We start from the raw sequence: 14,655 nt of genomic DNA, 5'->3' as shown, positions 1-14,655 counted from the left end.
TAAAGACTTAAGTTCCCAAGAAACGAGCTGCCCTGTTAGTGGCATTTGGTGACAGAAGCTGCAGGTAACTAATAGGCATGGTCCTCTCATTCTGAGTTGCAATCATGCATTCACTGGCAAGATTTTCTTTTAATGATTCAATTTCCCAATTAGATTACTGGAGGCATCCTTGACTCCTCTTCTTATCTCTTGCACTCCTCACCCAAACCCCACCCACCTCCTTATCAGAAAACGCTACTTTCAAACTTGCAAAATCCAACCACTCTGACCCACTCCACCCCTCCCAGCGTGGGGGGGCCAGCACCACCTTGTCTGAGATGCAGAGGTCGCTTCCTAAGAGGCCTGCCTGCTCCGATGCTTGTTCCCCTAAGTCCACACAGTGGCTTGGTTGGTCCTTTGCATACGTAAGTCAGAGCATGTCATTCCTGTGCCCAAAACTTTCCATGGCTCCCCCACTGACTCAAGAGTCAAAGTCCTTCCAGGGTGAACTCTGGGTCTGCGTCACCCCTCGCCATGCTCACGTTGCTCCGGCCACAACAGCTTTCTGCTGCCCCTTGTGACACAGACCTGCTGGAATGGCAGCCATTCCCATGGCCCAGCATGCTCCTCCCACAGCCACTTGACTCCCTGCAGATCCTCAAGCAAGCTTAACCCATCTCCTCCAAGAAGCCCACCTTGATCACCTTTAACGATGACCTGCCCCTCCCTGGAACCAGCCCGACTGACCCCCACTGCTGCTGTAGGTTTGTTTTATTTCTCTCCGTGGCCCCTCTCACCTTCTAGTTGCTATAAAAGTTCTATTTTATTCCATTTCTGACATTTACGTGCCTCCTCCACTAGAATATAAGCTCTCACACGGTAAGAACCACTGTCTGTTTCGGTCACTGAGGAGGCCCAAGCACCTAGACAGGGCCGAGCGCAGGGCAGGTCCTCCGTAAATATTTGCTCACAGACCAGGGGCTGTTTCTACATTTGCTCATCATTGTTCCCTAGGACTCACGCAGTGCCTGGCACGTAAAGGCCTGCAGGACATGGCTTTGCTTTTGTCTTGGGGAAAGGAATAAATAAAAGAAAGAACTTGCTCTGATCTTCCTTCTTTCCCTCTGTCTCTCCCTTTCCTCTCCTTCGTCCTCACCCCACTGTGGCTTCATCATTTATGCAGGTGATCATGTCCATGGAAAGTCTGGCACAGAACGGCCCACACGTGACTCCCCACCATACCTGTCCGGGAGACAGTCTGCCTGGCCTGCATGGGCCTAGGAGGGCCCATCCCACACGGCATCCTTCGAGAAGTCAAGTTCGGCTGTGCCGGCTGAATGGACACATGGCCGTGGGTTTGACCGCTACACACCTCAGACATTTCTGGGCCCGGCCAGGAGGTGGGTCCCAAGGGGACTAGGGGCTGGTTGGGCCAGACATTAGGGGGATGAGCCACAAGATGGAACCCCAGGAGAGACTGCAAGCTGGCAGTTACACTGACCTTCTCCTGGGCACTGATGCCGAGGAAGGAGCAAAGACGTACCTGCAGCCAGAACCTTGAATTTGAGTCTCAGCTCTGCAACATGACGAGCTGTCGGGTCAGGGCTGGTCATTTAGCCTCTGAGAATTCAAGTTCCTGACCTCTAAAACCGAATTTCTCTCTGCATATTCTGAAGATGAAACGAAATATTAATTTAATGAAGTTTAATAAAATAGATGAGAAAAATTCAGAGAGCAAAGGGGAACAGAATCCACTTTTGAGCCAGAGAGTGCTGAGTCCTTAACCATCTGTGACTTGCAGGCTGGGGTCTTGGTTCCCCGGGCTCCCCTTCCTTCTTGTCTCGCTGTTCTTCCGGTTGGTCCTTCTAATGGCTCGTGTGCTACACGCAAGCTTCCCAAGAAGAATAGTGTGTTACCAACATTACGGTAACGTTCATGTTGAATTTTCCAAGGGAGTCATAATTTAAAATATTCAGTCCTGTTATTCCCATAAAAACCCAAATATCCCAAATTCCAGCATTTTGGCATGCAAACCCTGTCTCCGAGACTGTTTCTTGAAGCCAGACGCAGAACAAAATCTCTTTATCATAACAAGCGGGCCATTCCTTGGTTTGGAAACGACCCACACTGTGATTAATTCTGCCTCCGCAGCGACTCGCACACAGAGAGCCCCCACCGGGACCCGCTGAGCTATAGCAAGGCCTTGCCCAGCCAGTAACAGGCTGGAGGCTGACCACCCAGAGAACCGGGACGGCCCGAAGGAACAGACGGGCTTGGGGTCAGAGCACTGGGCGCAAATGACCGCAGAGAGCAGCAGGAGGGGCGTGGGCATGCAGGGTGCCTGAGAAAATGATGCTGCCCGCGTACTTCCTGCCGGGACCCACGTGGTCCCCACATCTGAGCAAGGTGGGACACCGGATGCCGCAGGACCAAAGGGCAGATGGAATGTAGGATGTCCCCATGCACAAGAACTCTGACACGGGGATAAAGCTTGGTTCAACATCCTGTCACCGACGTCCTGTCTTCCTGCGGGTGCATCTGGAGCCACGGGCACTGGCCATCCTCAAGGCTAAATACTTCATTTCAGGGAAAAAGAGGAACAGAGAAAGCAGATCCTCATTTCAGCATCCGGGTGTTCTTCAGAATTCCTTTAAGGGAGTAACAAGGGCGCTGTGGTTCATCCCAGCGGTGCTGAGAAATGGCTCCAATTTATGCCAGCGTTGTACCCAGACCTTTGCTCTCGAATGGGGTACCAGAGGTGAGCTTCTCTTAAGGGTCACACTCCAAGTCATTCTAATGCAGGGGACAAGATGGGGCCCCAGTGTCAAATGACCGTGACCAGGCAGCATGATGACATGGAGGTGTTAATGCAGAGCCCCGTGTGTTTTCTTATGACCTCAAAACGTCAGCTCACCCAACACTCAGATCTGGGCATCGGCTCCCTTATATTCCTGTTTATAGGCCGGGATCCTATAGTCTAGCCACGGTCTCGGTACTTCATTTCTTCTGATCACATGTCAGGCTCATACTCACTGTACTTTAGAGTCTTAAGAATGAACTTGAAACAAGCCCTTTGAAGTGGCAAGTCTGCTTACAACTTGCTCAAAATTTTCCAGCTAAGAAGGCACCCATGTAATAAAGGTGGGGGGGGGGGATACATCACCCAGGAAAGAACACTGTCTCTGACCTACCCACCCACCCACCCACCCCTGCTCAGCTTATGAGCCATGGATAATCTCTTGGGGTCCTCAGAGAATTCTACATGAGATCACAGCCTCACGGGTGAGTGCGTACACAGGGTCCTAGGCACACAGCAAGACTAACCCTAGGTCAGAGGGCAAGCCTCTGCAACCCTGCTGAGCTGTGGCTCTTCCCTGAATTCTTGGAAGGTCTATCTTGTCCCAATGTACTGATGAAACATATCCTAGGTTTCTTTTCTAAGCTTATATTAAATTGACATAAATAAAATTCTACTTGCAAAAAGAAGTTATAATTGAGTTATAAGGAGCTTTTACTCGTTCAAAGTCCTATGCTTAAGATGCAGACAAGAGAATGCTATAGGCTGAATGTTTATGTCCCCTCGAATTTCATATGCTGAAACCCAATGCCCAAGGCAATGGCATTAGGGGATGCGGCCTTTGGGGGTAATTAGGTCATGAGGATGGAGCCCTCTTGAATGAGATTAGTGCCCTTAGGAAAGAGGCCCACCACCTGGCCCTGTGTGTGAACCAGGAAGCGGAGCCTCACCACACACCAAATCTGCTGGTGCCTTGACCTTGGACTGCCCAGCCTTCAGAATGGTGAGGAATAAGTTCATGTTGCTCGTAGGTCACCTGGTCTATGGTATCCTGTTATAGCAAACCCGAGAGGACTGACACAAAGAGACAGGTGTTTCTGCTACAATGTGGCAAATGCAATTCAGTAACAGCTCATTGTCTGCAAAATCTTGTGCTTTGAAAACCAAGTTTGTGGGAAAAATAGGTTTGAAAATCCATGTAGCTCAGTATTCAGAAGACTTAAAAAAACTCAATCCAAAAAAATACTAGCACAGTTAAGGAAACATGTGAAATTGAGTTTTGAAAAATGTAATATAGCTAAAAGGCAAGAATTTGACCTTGAAAACCACCATGGTAAAGGCAGCACGATAGAACGGGGTGTAAGGAAGACTGGCAGCTGATGATTTGTGGGTCAGGAACAGACTGGGCCAAAAAATCCTGAGCAACAAGCCTCCTAAAACAGAGCACAGGCCCCGCCCCCCTCCCCGGAGCCCGGGGAGCACAGAGGGCGAGCGTGTGTATAGGACGGACTTCTTCTGAGGTTCTGCACTCAGCAGTCCTGGTGCAGGCTGGGGTCAGATGCTGGCACCTGGTGCCACAACATGTGAATACACCAGCAAAAATGACACATGAACAGATGCTTCTTCCCTGTCACGAAGACCTCATTCCATATGTGCCAATTACCTGGGAGCAAACGTGCAAAAGCAGAACCCACGCGGCCGCAGGGCAGCCCACGCCGCCCCCTGCCCAGCAGCCGCGGTGCCCTGAGCATCGCAGGGACCACCCAGAGCGTCCAGCGAGCACAGAACGGGGACAGACACCACTCAGGGCGGGCACTCAGGAAACAAGGTTCACACCACCCACAGATCATCCTCTGGTGAGGGCCACGGATGAGTAAATCCGTGTGAGGTCATCGTCAGCAAAGAGGGACGGATGTGGCTGCATCCGCGCCCAGAGCTCCTATCTGCTGACCCGGGCGCAGGTTCACGGAGTCGTCAGGGACAGCGACTCCAGGCTTGAAGTGGCTCAAATTCACAGCCCGCCTCTCCCAGGAGAGCATCACCTAGTTACTGGCCCAGCCCGCACGTCTGTTTTCGGTAAGAGAGAGGCACTGGCAGTAACTGGACGTGTCTCGTGTTGGGGAATAAATGAAATAACGTCCAGCAAGCAGTCCAGTGCCAATAACTACGCGAGCACGCTCCCTCCCCCTCGGCGGCAGACAGAGGAGGCACCCGAGAAGTGGATATAAACTGGGGCTTTGCACGTCTGCCCTCGGGCCCGGCACGGACCCTGCCCACGGGGGCCACTTCACCACGTTCAGACGAGTGAATGAGCTCCAATGGCATGAACATGGCGTTTCTCACTCCGTGTCTTCTGACCCTCACATTCCGGGAAGGTACCAGAGCTGGCGGCGGGACCTCCGCTTTACGGATGGCACAAGCCTCAGAGAAGGCTGGTGGCTTGCCTATGGTCACTCAGCTCCTTAGCAGAAGCAGGACGCCTCAAGCCTGCAACCCCCTGGGGTCTGGACGGCCGCATATGCGCCCGTGGAGCGAGGCAGCATCCCGCCCCACAGCACTGAAATGCAGTTTCTAGTTCTGACACCTTGGCGCTTCTCACCCACAAAAAGCTCTTTAATTGGCACGCCTACAAAATATGTGTATGCGAGACAAGCCGTGGTTATTTTTATATTGCATTTCAAACGGCATGGGTGGGGGGACGCACTTCAGAGCACCTGCAGCAGGAGTCACGCTCCATGAGGCGCTGATTCTGGAAAGCAAGAGCCACAAAAGGGGCGCAACCTGGTCGTCATTTCCCTGTGGGGGCTGCAGGCAATGTGGCGCTCTGAGATTAACCCACATAACCTACAGGGCAGGGGAGCCCAGGGGCGGGGGGTTGTCAGATGGCACTGGGGTAGGTGACATAGCACCGAAGGGAAAACAAGTCCCTGGAAGGGCAACTCCCTTCTGTCACCCTCACCGAGGGAGCTTCCCGCCGGGCATGTGCCACCGTTGGCACAGGACGCGGGAGGAAGATGCGAAGACCAGGAAGAAAGGACAGTCTGCCAGGTGCTTCCTGTAGGGCGACCCGTCCATCAGCCGGGCTCCTGTGTAGCCCAGCAAAGGCTGGGCCATGAGTAAATGCTGCCTGCTCTAGAGCCCGGTCTTCACCCGACGCCTCGGTTCACTTCCTGTATGCTGGGTGCTGTTCTGGCCTGGGCAGGGGGTACGGTGGGGGGTACAGGGGAGGAGGAGAAACAAAACCCCTTCTAACTGTGGCCTCCGCTCTGGTGGGGACAGATAACACCCAAGGAAACAAGTCAACCGTCACTCAGGGTAACGCGCCACGGAGGGATTAGGGGGCTGATCATCCAGGGCTGAGCGGGGAGTTGGTCCTCGAGGGCACCGGGAAGCGACCGGAAGCTTTCAGCCAAGTCGTGAGATGACCCAGTAAATGTTTCAGATCATAAGTCACCGACTTCCACCCTTCAACGAGTCCTGTGAACGCTTGGGATTCCCGTTTTACTGAGGAGGCAACTGGGGCTGGGAGATCATTGTTCCAAAGGTGCCCTGATCTGTACATGTCACAGTCAAGGTCTGAGCTCAGCATGCCTGGCCCTGACATCCGCCTGCGCTGCCACACTCCATCTGTCCGCTTTGCCGGCAGGGTGCCCAACTGAAGCACACAACCCTTCACCCCTGTCCCCACCTCCAAATGTAGGACTCATGGGGCCTTTCCACTTTGGACTGAAGGTGTGGATCATATGAACACTTCCTCTTTCATAAAGGATAACTTCACTCACAGAGAAAGCGGCCAAGGCACCAGACGACAGCTCCCAAGTGATGCCCGGCATAGCCCCCCACCCGCGGGAGCCGGGCCCTGCTTGGGTCTGATGTCACTGGCTTGGACGACTGGAGCCTATTCAAGGTGCTGGGGGCACTGGGATTTTTCATTGTTACTCCTGTTCAGACTTTGAGAATTCGTTCTCAAAGCAGCGTCCCCTTGTATACAACCCAAGGTTTCTTAACAGCTATTATTTAAAAAGAAGAAGGAAGAATATTTACAAACCCACTTTCATGGAAGTTAGTTCTGGAATCATTTGGCCTGGATTCTTCTGAACCGAAAAGTGGTGACGGTTGAGTGGCTGGAGAGTCCCTTTGACACAGTCAGGTGTCAAGGGAGGAGGGAAGAGCAGAAGCTTGCAGCTGGCACGCTGCTCAGATGCCCCAGAGTCCGTGAGCCTCCCCGGGAAGGGGCCTCGTCTACTATGTCCTGTCCCAGCATAGCAGCTGCCCAGAGAGGCACATTTCCAGTGACCACAGGGGTCAACTCTGCCACTTGGAAGTGGCGAGCCTTGAGTACAGCCTTGATGGCCCCAAAACTCGGGGATAAAAGGACCACCCCCTCCCAGAAAGCTTAATGAGACGGTACTTTTGCAAAATGGGTTTGGACATCACAGCCAGTTATAAGCAGTTGGGGGAACAGCACGGAAACACTGCAGAAGCCGCCGTGAGAGAGCCCCACGGGGTGGCGCGAAGGCAGATACTCAGGTGAGCGAGGCTGAATCAGCAGGAGCCGGAGCCGGAGCCGGAGGGAAAGGCATCACCGTAGGTGGGTTGGCGGGATCGAGGCCGCTCCCCGACAAAAATGTGCACATGCTAATTCTGGAACGTGTAAACCATGCGAGGGTTTATGAAGAGGGAATGCAGGCTGCAGACGCAGTTAAGGTTGGTGAGATAAAGAGGTGATGCCGGGTTATCCAGGCGGGCCCGATGGCATCCCACGGTCCTTATAAGTGGAAGAGGGAGGCAGAAGGACTCAGTCTGCCGTTGCCCACCTTGAAGAAGGAAGGAATGCAGGTGCTTCAAGAACCTGAAGAGGCAAGGACATAGATTCTCCCCAAGAGCCTCCAGAAGGAACACAGCCCTGCCCACACCGGATTTTAGCCCCGTGAGACTTCTATCCTCCAGAATGACAGAAGATTAATGTGTGTTGTGTAAGTGGCTACACTTATAAATTGTCAGAGGAGCATGACATCACGAGTACCGTGGCTGAAGCAGGCTTTTCCCTGCCTGTGCCCAGTGGAGGGGAGGGGGCTGCAGGCAGGGTGCCTGCTTGAGAAAAGACCCGGAGTCTAGAAGGGCACAGTGCACAGAGTGGGCAAGGAGCTCACCTCCTTGGTGCAGGACCTTCACAGTCCCAAGGGCCAAGATCACCGTGGCCCCTGAGTCTCAAGGAGGGAGGCGGGACATGATGTGCCAGATCCAGGACAGCCACTAAGGGTCTGACCTAGGGGGAGCCCCAGAACAGCCTGGAAGAGGTGGGTGTGGTGGAGCTGAGAAGCACCGGCAGGGAGGAGACAGAGGACAAAAGCCATTGCTTGCCCACGCCCACAGTGTTCGGTGGTCACCTCCTGCCCTTTCCAGACACATCACGTGGAAGTGGACTGACTGGAGTCCTGATATAAGCAGCATCCTTTTTACTAAGGGGCCCCAGGAGGAGACCTATCCTGGCCCTCAGAGCTGTCTCTGTGAGAGGAGGGTCCTGTAGTCATGCCTCTCCTGCGGTGAGAAGCCGGGCTAACACACGTTCAAGGCCGTGTGCCGTGTCTGACCCCAGCGCAGCGAGCCATGATGTATCTATGACCCGAGCAACTAGCCACGTAGATCGGAGCCCTTCCCCGGGTGCCAGTACCTGGATGTTGAGTCGCCCACGATGTGCCCCCAGGCCGTAGCGCTTCACGGTGGACGCGTGGAGCTGGAAGTCCGTGATTTTTAAGGTTTCCAGGCCAAGAGGTGGGCAACCTGGAAAGGACAATGCTTGTTACAAACAAGGACAGGTGTTGAAAGAAACAAGTTTCAGGCTTTCTAAATCTGGCCGCATGCTTCTCCCCTGAACTCCTGCTCCCCATTGTGGCCCCCCACACGGGCATGCTCCGCGTTCCCGGACAAATATTGTCGGTTCTTCTATCCACACGGTGCCAATTTTCCGCTCTGGGTGTTTCTGCTCTGCTACCCCTGCTCTGCTCTTGTCTGTGCTACCGTCTGGGGCTGTTTCCAATTAAGGGTCCTTCCACGGCGTGACTCAGCCCGGAGCGTTACTGGTTAGCAATCTCGGAGCGGCCCTGTGGCTAGGCTCGGCAGATTAGCCAGAACTTAACTGACTTTGCTTCGGCAGCTTTGCCCTTTGCATTGTGCGTGTGCCCGTGCAAAGCAATATAAACAGAAAAAATATCATCCTCTGTTCTCGGCAACACTGGTATCTTGGAGAAGGGCTGCTAAACAGTCTGGTACCAGCTTCCCTGGAATGAGAGTCGGCCCTGGGGCGGGCCCTTGGCCATCATCCCAGGCCAACCCATGATCCTGCAAATAAGAGATTTAATAGCAGCCCCAGGGCCAGACCCCAGGCCTCCTGACTCCTGGGCAGTGGTTCTCGCCAGCCATTGGGCTAGAAGTCCCCGAGTGATGCTATCTCCTTCAAATCCAACCCTGGAGGAAGAAAGCAAAACCCCACAGTGGAAGTGAACAAAGTCTATTTCTACGAGAAGTATTAGGAAGTCCCTAAGGTAACAAAGGTCACTGCTGTCACGGGCCAGCAAGGCTGTGTCAGCTGACACATCAGACAAACGCCCACTCTTGTTCACTCTTGAGGTGATGTGACAGCCAGAAAGGCCACTCCCTGCATCCACAGCATGGCTGACCGTGGACACCTTTGAAGGGAGGCTCAGATACACACACACACACGCACACACACACACACACTGAGCCTGCTCGCAAATGCAGTCCCAAGAAGGATCTTATTCCTTATCAGAAGACGCTCTCTCCAGAGGAGTCTGGAAACCTTCTCCACCATCCACACTATTCGTGAAGAAGCTAGAGACGGTTTCACACGAGAAAATGAATACCTTTGCCAGGCAGAGGCAAAGGTGCAATGCACAGGGTTGGTGAGGCTCCTTTAGGTGTAAGGGCCAACAACTGTCGCCTTGAAGAGGAGGATCAGCATTGGCGCTGAAGCCACTCCGGCAGGGACTCACTCAGCGAGGACTCAGCGCTGGGTCAGCCCACGCCAACAGCAGCCCCCGGGTGCCCCTCAGGACGGCTGGGCGAAAACAAAGCAACCCTTTACCTGCCAATGAAGTTTCTGTTGTCCCTAAGAGTGAGAAGACTCTGATCCTGAGACGCACGTGGGTGAGGAGAACGTGGAAGGAGTGTGGCAGGAACACTTCGGAAAGACGTGAATTAGAGGTTGGAGCTGAGCTGTAACTTGCAGGCACGAGAGTAACAGCCGTCCAAGACGACTCTGCTGTGTTCTTACAGGCAGCACACCCCTGCACCCCCTTCCGCCAATGAACACGCATGTGCGCACACATGCACACACATGAACACACGCACACATGTGGTCATTAATCTGTCCCCCGCCAGAGGTGTCAGCAGTGCAGCCACTTTACACACCGGGTATCAGCGCGATGGCCCATAGTTATTGGTTCTCCTTCTCGTCCTCACTCTAAATGACCTACGCGCCCACCAGCTCTTTAGTGGTCGGAGGGTCCCCTGCTTTCAATGTCATGGAGGTCTTCACAACACAGGGCCAAGTAAGAAGACAGCGTTCGAACGGGATTCTAAATCTAGAGCTTCGATCCCAGCACCTCACCCCAACACAGCTAATCTGTCTGGAGGGAAGCGGTTAGGAGAGTCAAGTCATTAAAAGGACTTTAAAAGGATAGTGATTTGGGGAGCAACATGGCTAACGTGCAGGCAAGGACCGGGAGCCAGACCCCCTGAAGACATTTTCACCTTTATAACGACCACGAGAAACCATTTTGCATGGAACCAACTAAGACTCCAGGAGGCTCACATTGTTACACAGCTACGAGGTGTCCAAGTTGGAATTTGAAACTTGAGGGTGACATAGAATTCCAGGCGCAATCTTTACGCCACCTCCGTTCGACTTGGAAACTCAAGCGTGTAACACAAATGCAAGTTGTGTGGAGTGTTTGTGGTCCCAGCAGAAAGGAAGGGAAGCTGGACCCAGCGTCACCCGCTGGCAGCGGGCAGCTAGGCTCCAGCGGGCCTGCTGCGATCACGGCTGGAAACGGACCGAAGAATTCGTCAGGACTTCCAGAGCCCTGCCAGCTCCTCCGCTGGAGCTTTCATTGTTGCCTATAAATCGAGGAGCTCTGACTCCTGACATTCTTTCCTTCACCTTTCTGAACTTGACATTCCCTTTGATCCATGAGAGTGTGCAGGCAGCTTCCTGGTGCACTGGGGACTGTGGTCCCAGTGGCTCTGTGCCAGCCTCAGAAGTCACCGGCTCCCCAGAGGGGCGCCTTGCTCTGGGTCTTGGGAAGGAGCTAATCTCAGCCTTATCTAATCGTCCTGAGAAAGTTCCATGACACGCTTGTCCAAGAAGGCCCGGCAGGCATCACCAGCACCATTGGACTCTTCTAGACAGCAGTTCCCACTCCCCCCACCCCAACATCAGAATGTCCTAGAGAACTTAAAAAAAAAAAAAGGTAGCCATGCCCTTCCCCACGGGACTGCAGAGGGCCCCTGGCCCTGGTCTAAGGCTCGCAGGTAAGTCTTCTGAGACATTTCCTAATACATTAATGAATTTGTATTATGACCCAATATACCTGATAATCACCGTGTCTGCATCACCATGGAAAATAAATTGTTCTCCTATACAATGGGGGACCCCAAAAACCCTAGAATTATCTTCTGGAAGGCAGGCCCCTTGCAGTACAGGCGTCCCCCGCTAGGTGAGTGCTCTAGGAAGCCATCTGGGTCAGTGTGCCAGCTGGCGTTGTTGTGAGAGGCTGCGTTTGGCTTCAGTGAATTTTTTTGAAAACTCTTTCAAGGCATTTGCCCATTTCATGATGAGTGATTTATGAGCACACCTGCCCATACCATGCTGAGTGTTCAGCAGTTTTTGACCAAAAAAACAGCATGACCCTCATGCTCCACCCTCCCTATTTACCGGATCTCGCCCTGAGCAAAATTTTTTTGTTCTCCTGGGTGAAAAAAGTCTTCAAAGGGAAACATTTTGCTGATGTGGAAGAGGTGAAACTAAAAACAGTAGAAGCGCTAAAAGGCATCAGTGGAAAATAAGTCTCAATGGGTGTATTGCATCACATGGAGACTGTTTTGAAGGTGACTGAAGTTTAAACATGTAACAATAAACACACAATTTTTTATAAATTCTGGGGTTTGGGGCTCCCCCTTGTATTGCTTATAAAGCCCCCCCAAAAGGAATTATTGGTTTGAAATAGCATTTCTCCAACCTCAGTCGCTTGCTTATCGTTTTCATGAAGTCCTCCATGGCCATGTGACACCTGCACTATTTACCACTTAACAGAGTTCCCCCGGGAAGGGCTGCTACGAAGCTCAGTCAGTGGAACCTTAATAAGGCAACAGCTAACCCTTCCTGAGCACGCATTATATAACAGCCACTGTCACAAGTGCTTTGTTCAAGGTACCTCACTTAACATTTATCCCAATCCTATGTGTAGCTCTATTTTATATTTGATAAAATGGAGGAACGAAAATGTTAAATTATATGGCTAAATTCACACAGCTAGTAAGCGGTGGACTAGGCTTTGAACTCAACTCAGTCTGACTCCAGGTCTGTTAACTACACTCTACAGCAATGTATAAACGGAGGTGTCTTATCCTTCATATACAAAGAGCTTTTATAAATCAACACATGCACACACACGCACAAAGAGAAAAGACTGGAGAGACAGACTCCAAAGTGTTGACTGCAGTTACCTAGGAAAGAAGAGACTGTGGGTTTGTTTTATGTCCTCCTTTGTGCTTTTCTATGTCTCCCAAATATCCTACAAGGTGCATTCACTACTTTCACAAACTGTTTAATAAACCAAGAAAAAAATCGACTTTAGTACAGCTTCCACTTCAATAGGTTAAACTTCTTTCTTTTCTTTTTTTTCTTTAGTTTTAGGGTATGATGTGGCGAATTGGGTTTTCTGCTAAATCTATCCCAGGGCCAGACACACAGAATAAAAAGGATCTCGTGACAGAAGCACAGGGCAGACAGAAGGACAGGGTGTCCCAAGACCAAAACCCAAGAGCAAGAGAACCACACATGCTGGCCTTTGTCGTGATGACTCAGAAGAGCTGCAGCGCTGGAATTCCTCCCCTGCAAACACAATCATGTGATCTTGGTGAGCCAGAACCATACTTGGGGACAACTGGGTGACAGAAATGAACAGAGCCTTTTAGAGGCACCCTGGGGCCCTGGTGAGCCCGTCAGAGCTCTGTCCCCTGACCCCTTGTCTGGAAGGTATTTCTATGCTGGCAAGTGGACTGGGGCTGTGGCCTTGGGCCAAGGCCTGTGGAGCCTGCAGGCTTGCTGGCCACACTGCCCACCTGGTTTTAATCATCACTCAGTGTGTCTACTGCGAGCAGCAGTGAACCCAGGGGCCAAAATAAATCTCTCCAAATTGGGAAGGAAGGCTAGAAAAGTATTAGGAGGCACAGGTTTCATTTTAGAGACTGAGAACCGCAAGGTGGGGGAGCCCTCCATTTTCTGGACAGGCATTTTTCAGGCTCCCTCCCCAGGTTCTGTCCAAGAGGGTGTGACTCTGTCGCAGTTCTGCCCCTCACCTCCCCCTCACTTCCAAAGAAGTCTGACATACAGATGCGGTCATTTTTACCGCATCTGCCAGGGCAGCCAAGGTCACATCAGCCACTCCCCATCCAGAATCAGGAGTCTGGGGGTTACACCATGACCCTCAACAGCTGTGCCAGATGTCTGAGGGAAGCCCAGAGCGGAGCCCCAGAGAACATCTGGCTGTGCAGTGATGCGGAGAGACACATAGGGTTTGGATGAAAAGCCTCAAGTTTGATACACACACACACACACACACACTAAGTAGGCCAATCCCCAAGCAGGATACTCTGCTGAGGCCTCACCCAGGCCACGCACGAGGCAGCAGAACTGAGTTCTGACTCACCAACTGGTATGGCTTTGGGAAAACCACCAACTTCCATGATGGCTGGAAATCATGCTTTCTTCCTACAGGTCACAGACCATGTTGCGTGGAGGCTAGCCCTGCGGTCTAGTCACTCTGAATCCACATGTACATATGTGGGACACCTGTTCTACACCCCAGAAGACTCGTTCCGGCACAGTGCAGGTACTCAGTGAACCAGTTTGCCGTTCTTGTCACGTGCTGCTAAAAACGTTGGGCATGTTCCGAGATGGATCCGACCGGGACCCCACTCTTAAGCATTCCTAGCCTCCCAGAACAGAACAGCCATGTCTATAAGTCACTGAGCTGTGAGAGAGGAGAAGATGGGGACCATGAGGAAGAGGTACAGAAAGAGAAAGAGAGGCAATCAAGGCAGGCTTCCTGGAGACAGCATTTGCAGAACCCTGAAGTTCACAAGCCACAGCCTGTGTGAGGGCCAAATCCAGCCCACCATCTGTGTTTGGATGATTCATGATTGAAGGGTGTTTTATATAATTTTTTAATGGTTGTAGTTTAAACCGTTTTTTAAGTACCTACTTAATATCCTTGATTTTGTGTCTTGGCCAATAAAGCATATACTATTTATGATCTGATCCTTTAAAAGTGTCTGCCAACTCCTACAACTAAGGCACAAAAAACGTCCCAACATAGCAGAGAAAAATCATGGCTGAGGGCTCATTATATACTGTGTGTGATATGCTCCGCAGACACTATTTAATCTTCACAATAGCTCTGTAAAGGGTGACTGTCCCCACTTTCTAGAGCAGGAAACTGGGGCACAGAGAAGGAGCAGATTGCCTAGAGTCTCACAGCCTGTGTGGGCAGAGCCTGACCCAAAGCTGTTCTCGGCATCACCCACTTAGGCGCCTGTTTGGTTTATGTGGCGGAAACACGTGAGCCACGTCTTCA

At 52.0% G+C, this 14,655-nt stretch overlaps 1 protein-coding gene across 1 annotated transcript in view; it reads right to left on the bottom strand.

The window, feature by feature from the left end:
* CPXM2 (carboxypeptidase X, M14 family member 2) overlaps nt 1-14,655 on the bottom strand; it is an 83,642-nt gene that overhangs the window by 55,760 nt on the left and 13,227 nt on the right. Inside the window, exon 3 of the mRNA XM_090278712.1 lies at nt 8,451-8,560. Coding sequence (XP_090134838.1) covers nt 8,451-8,560 — 110 coding nt within the window. The remainder of the gene's footprint in view (nt 1-8,450; nt 8,561-14,655) is intronic.

Source organism: Furipterus horrens, unplaced genomic scaffold (genome assembly GCF_987537825.1).
Source record: "Furipterus horrens unplaced genomic scaffold, mFurHor1.1.pri manual_scaffold_5, whole genome shotgun sequence".
NCBI classification, from domain to species: Eukaryota; Metazoa; Chordata; class Mammalia; order Chiroptera; family Furipteridae; genus Furipterus; species Furipterus horrens.
This window is presented reverse-complemented; position numbering and strand designations above follow the sequence as displayed.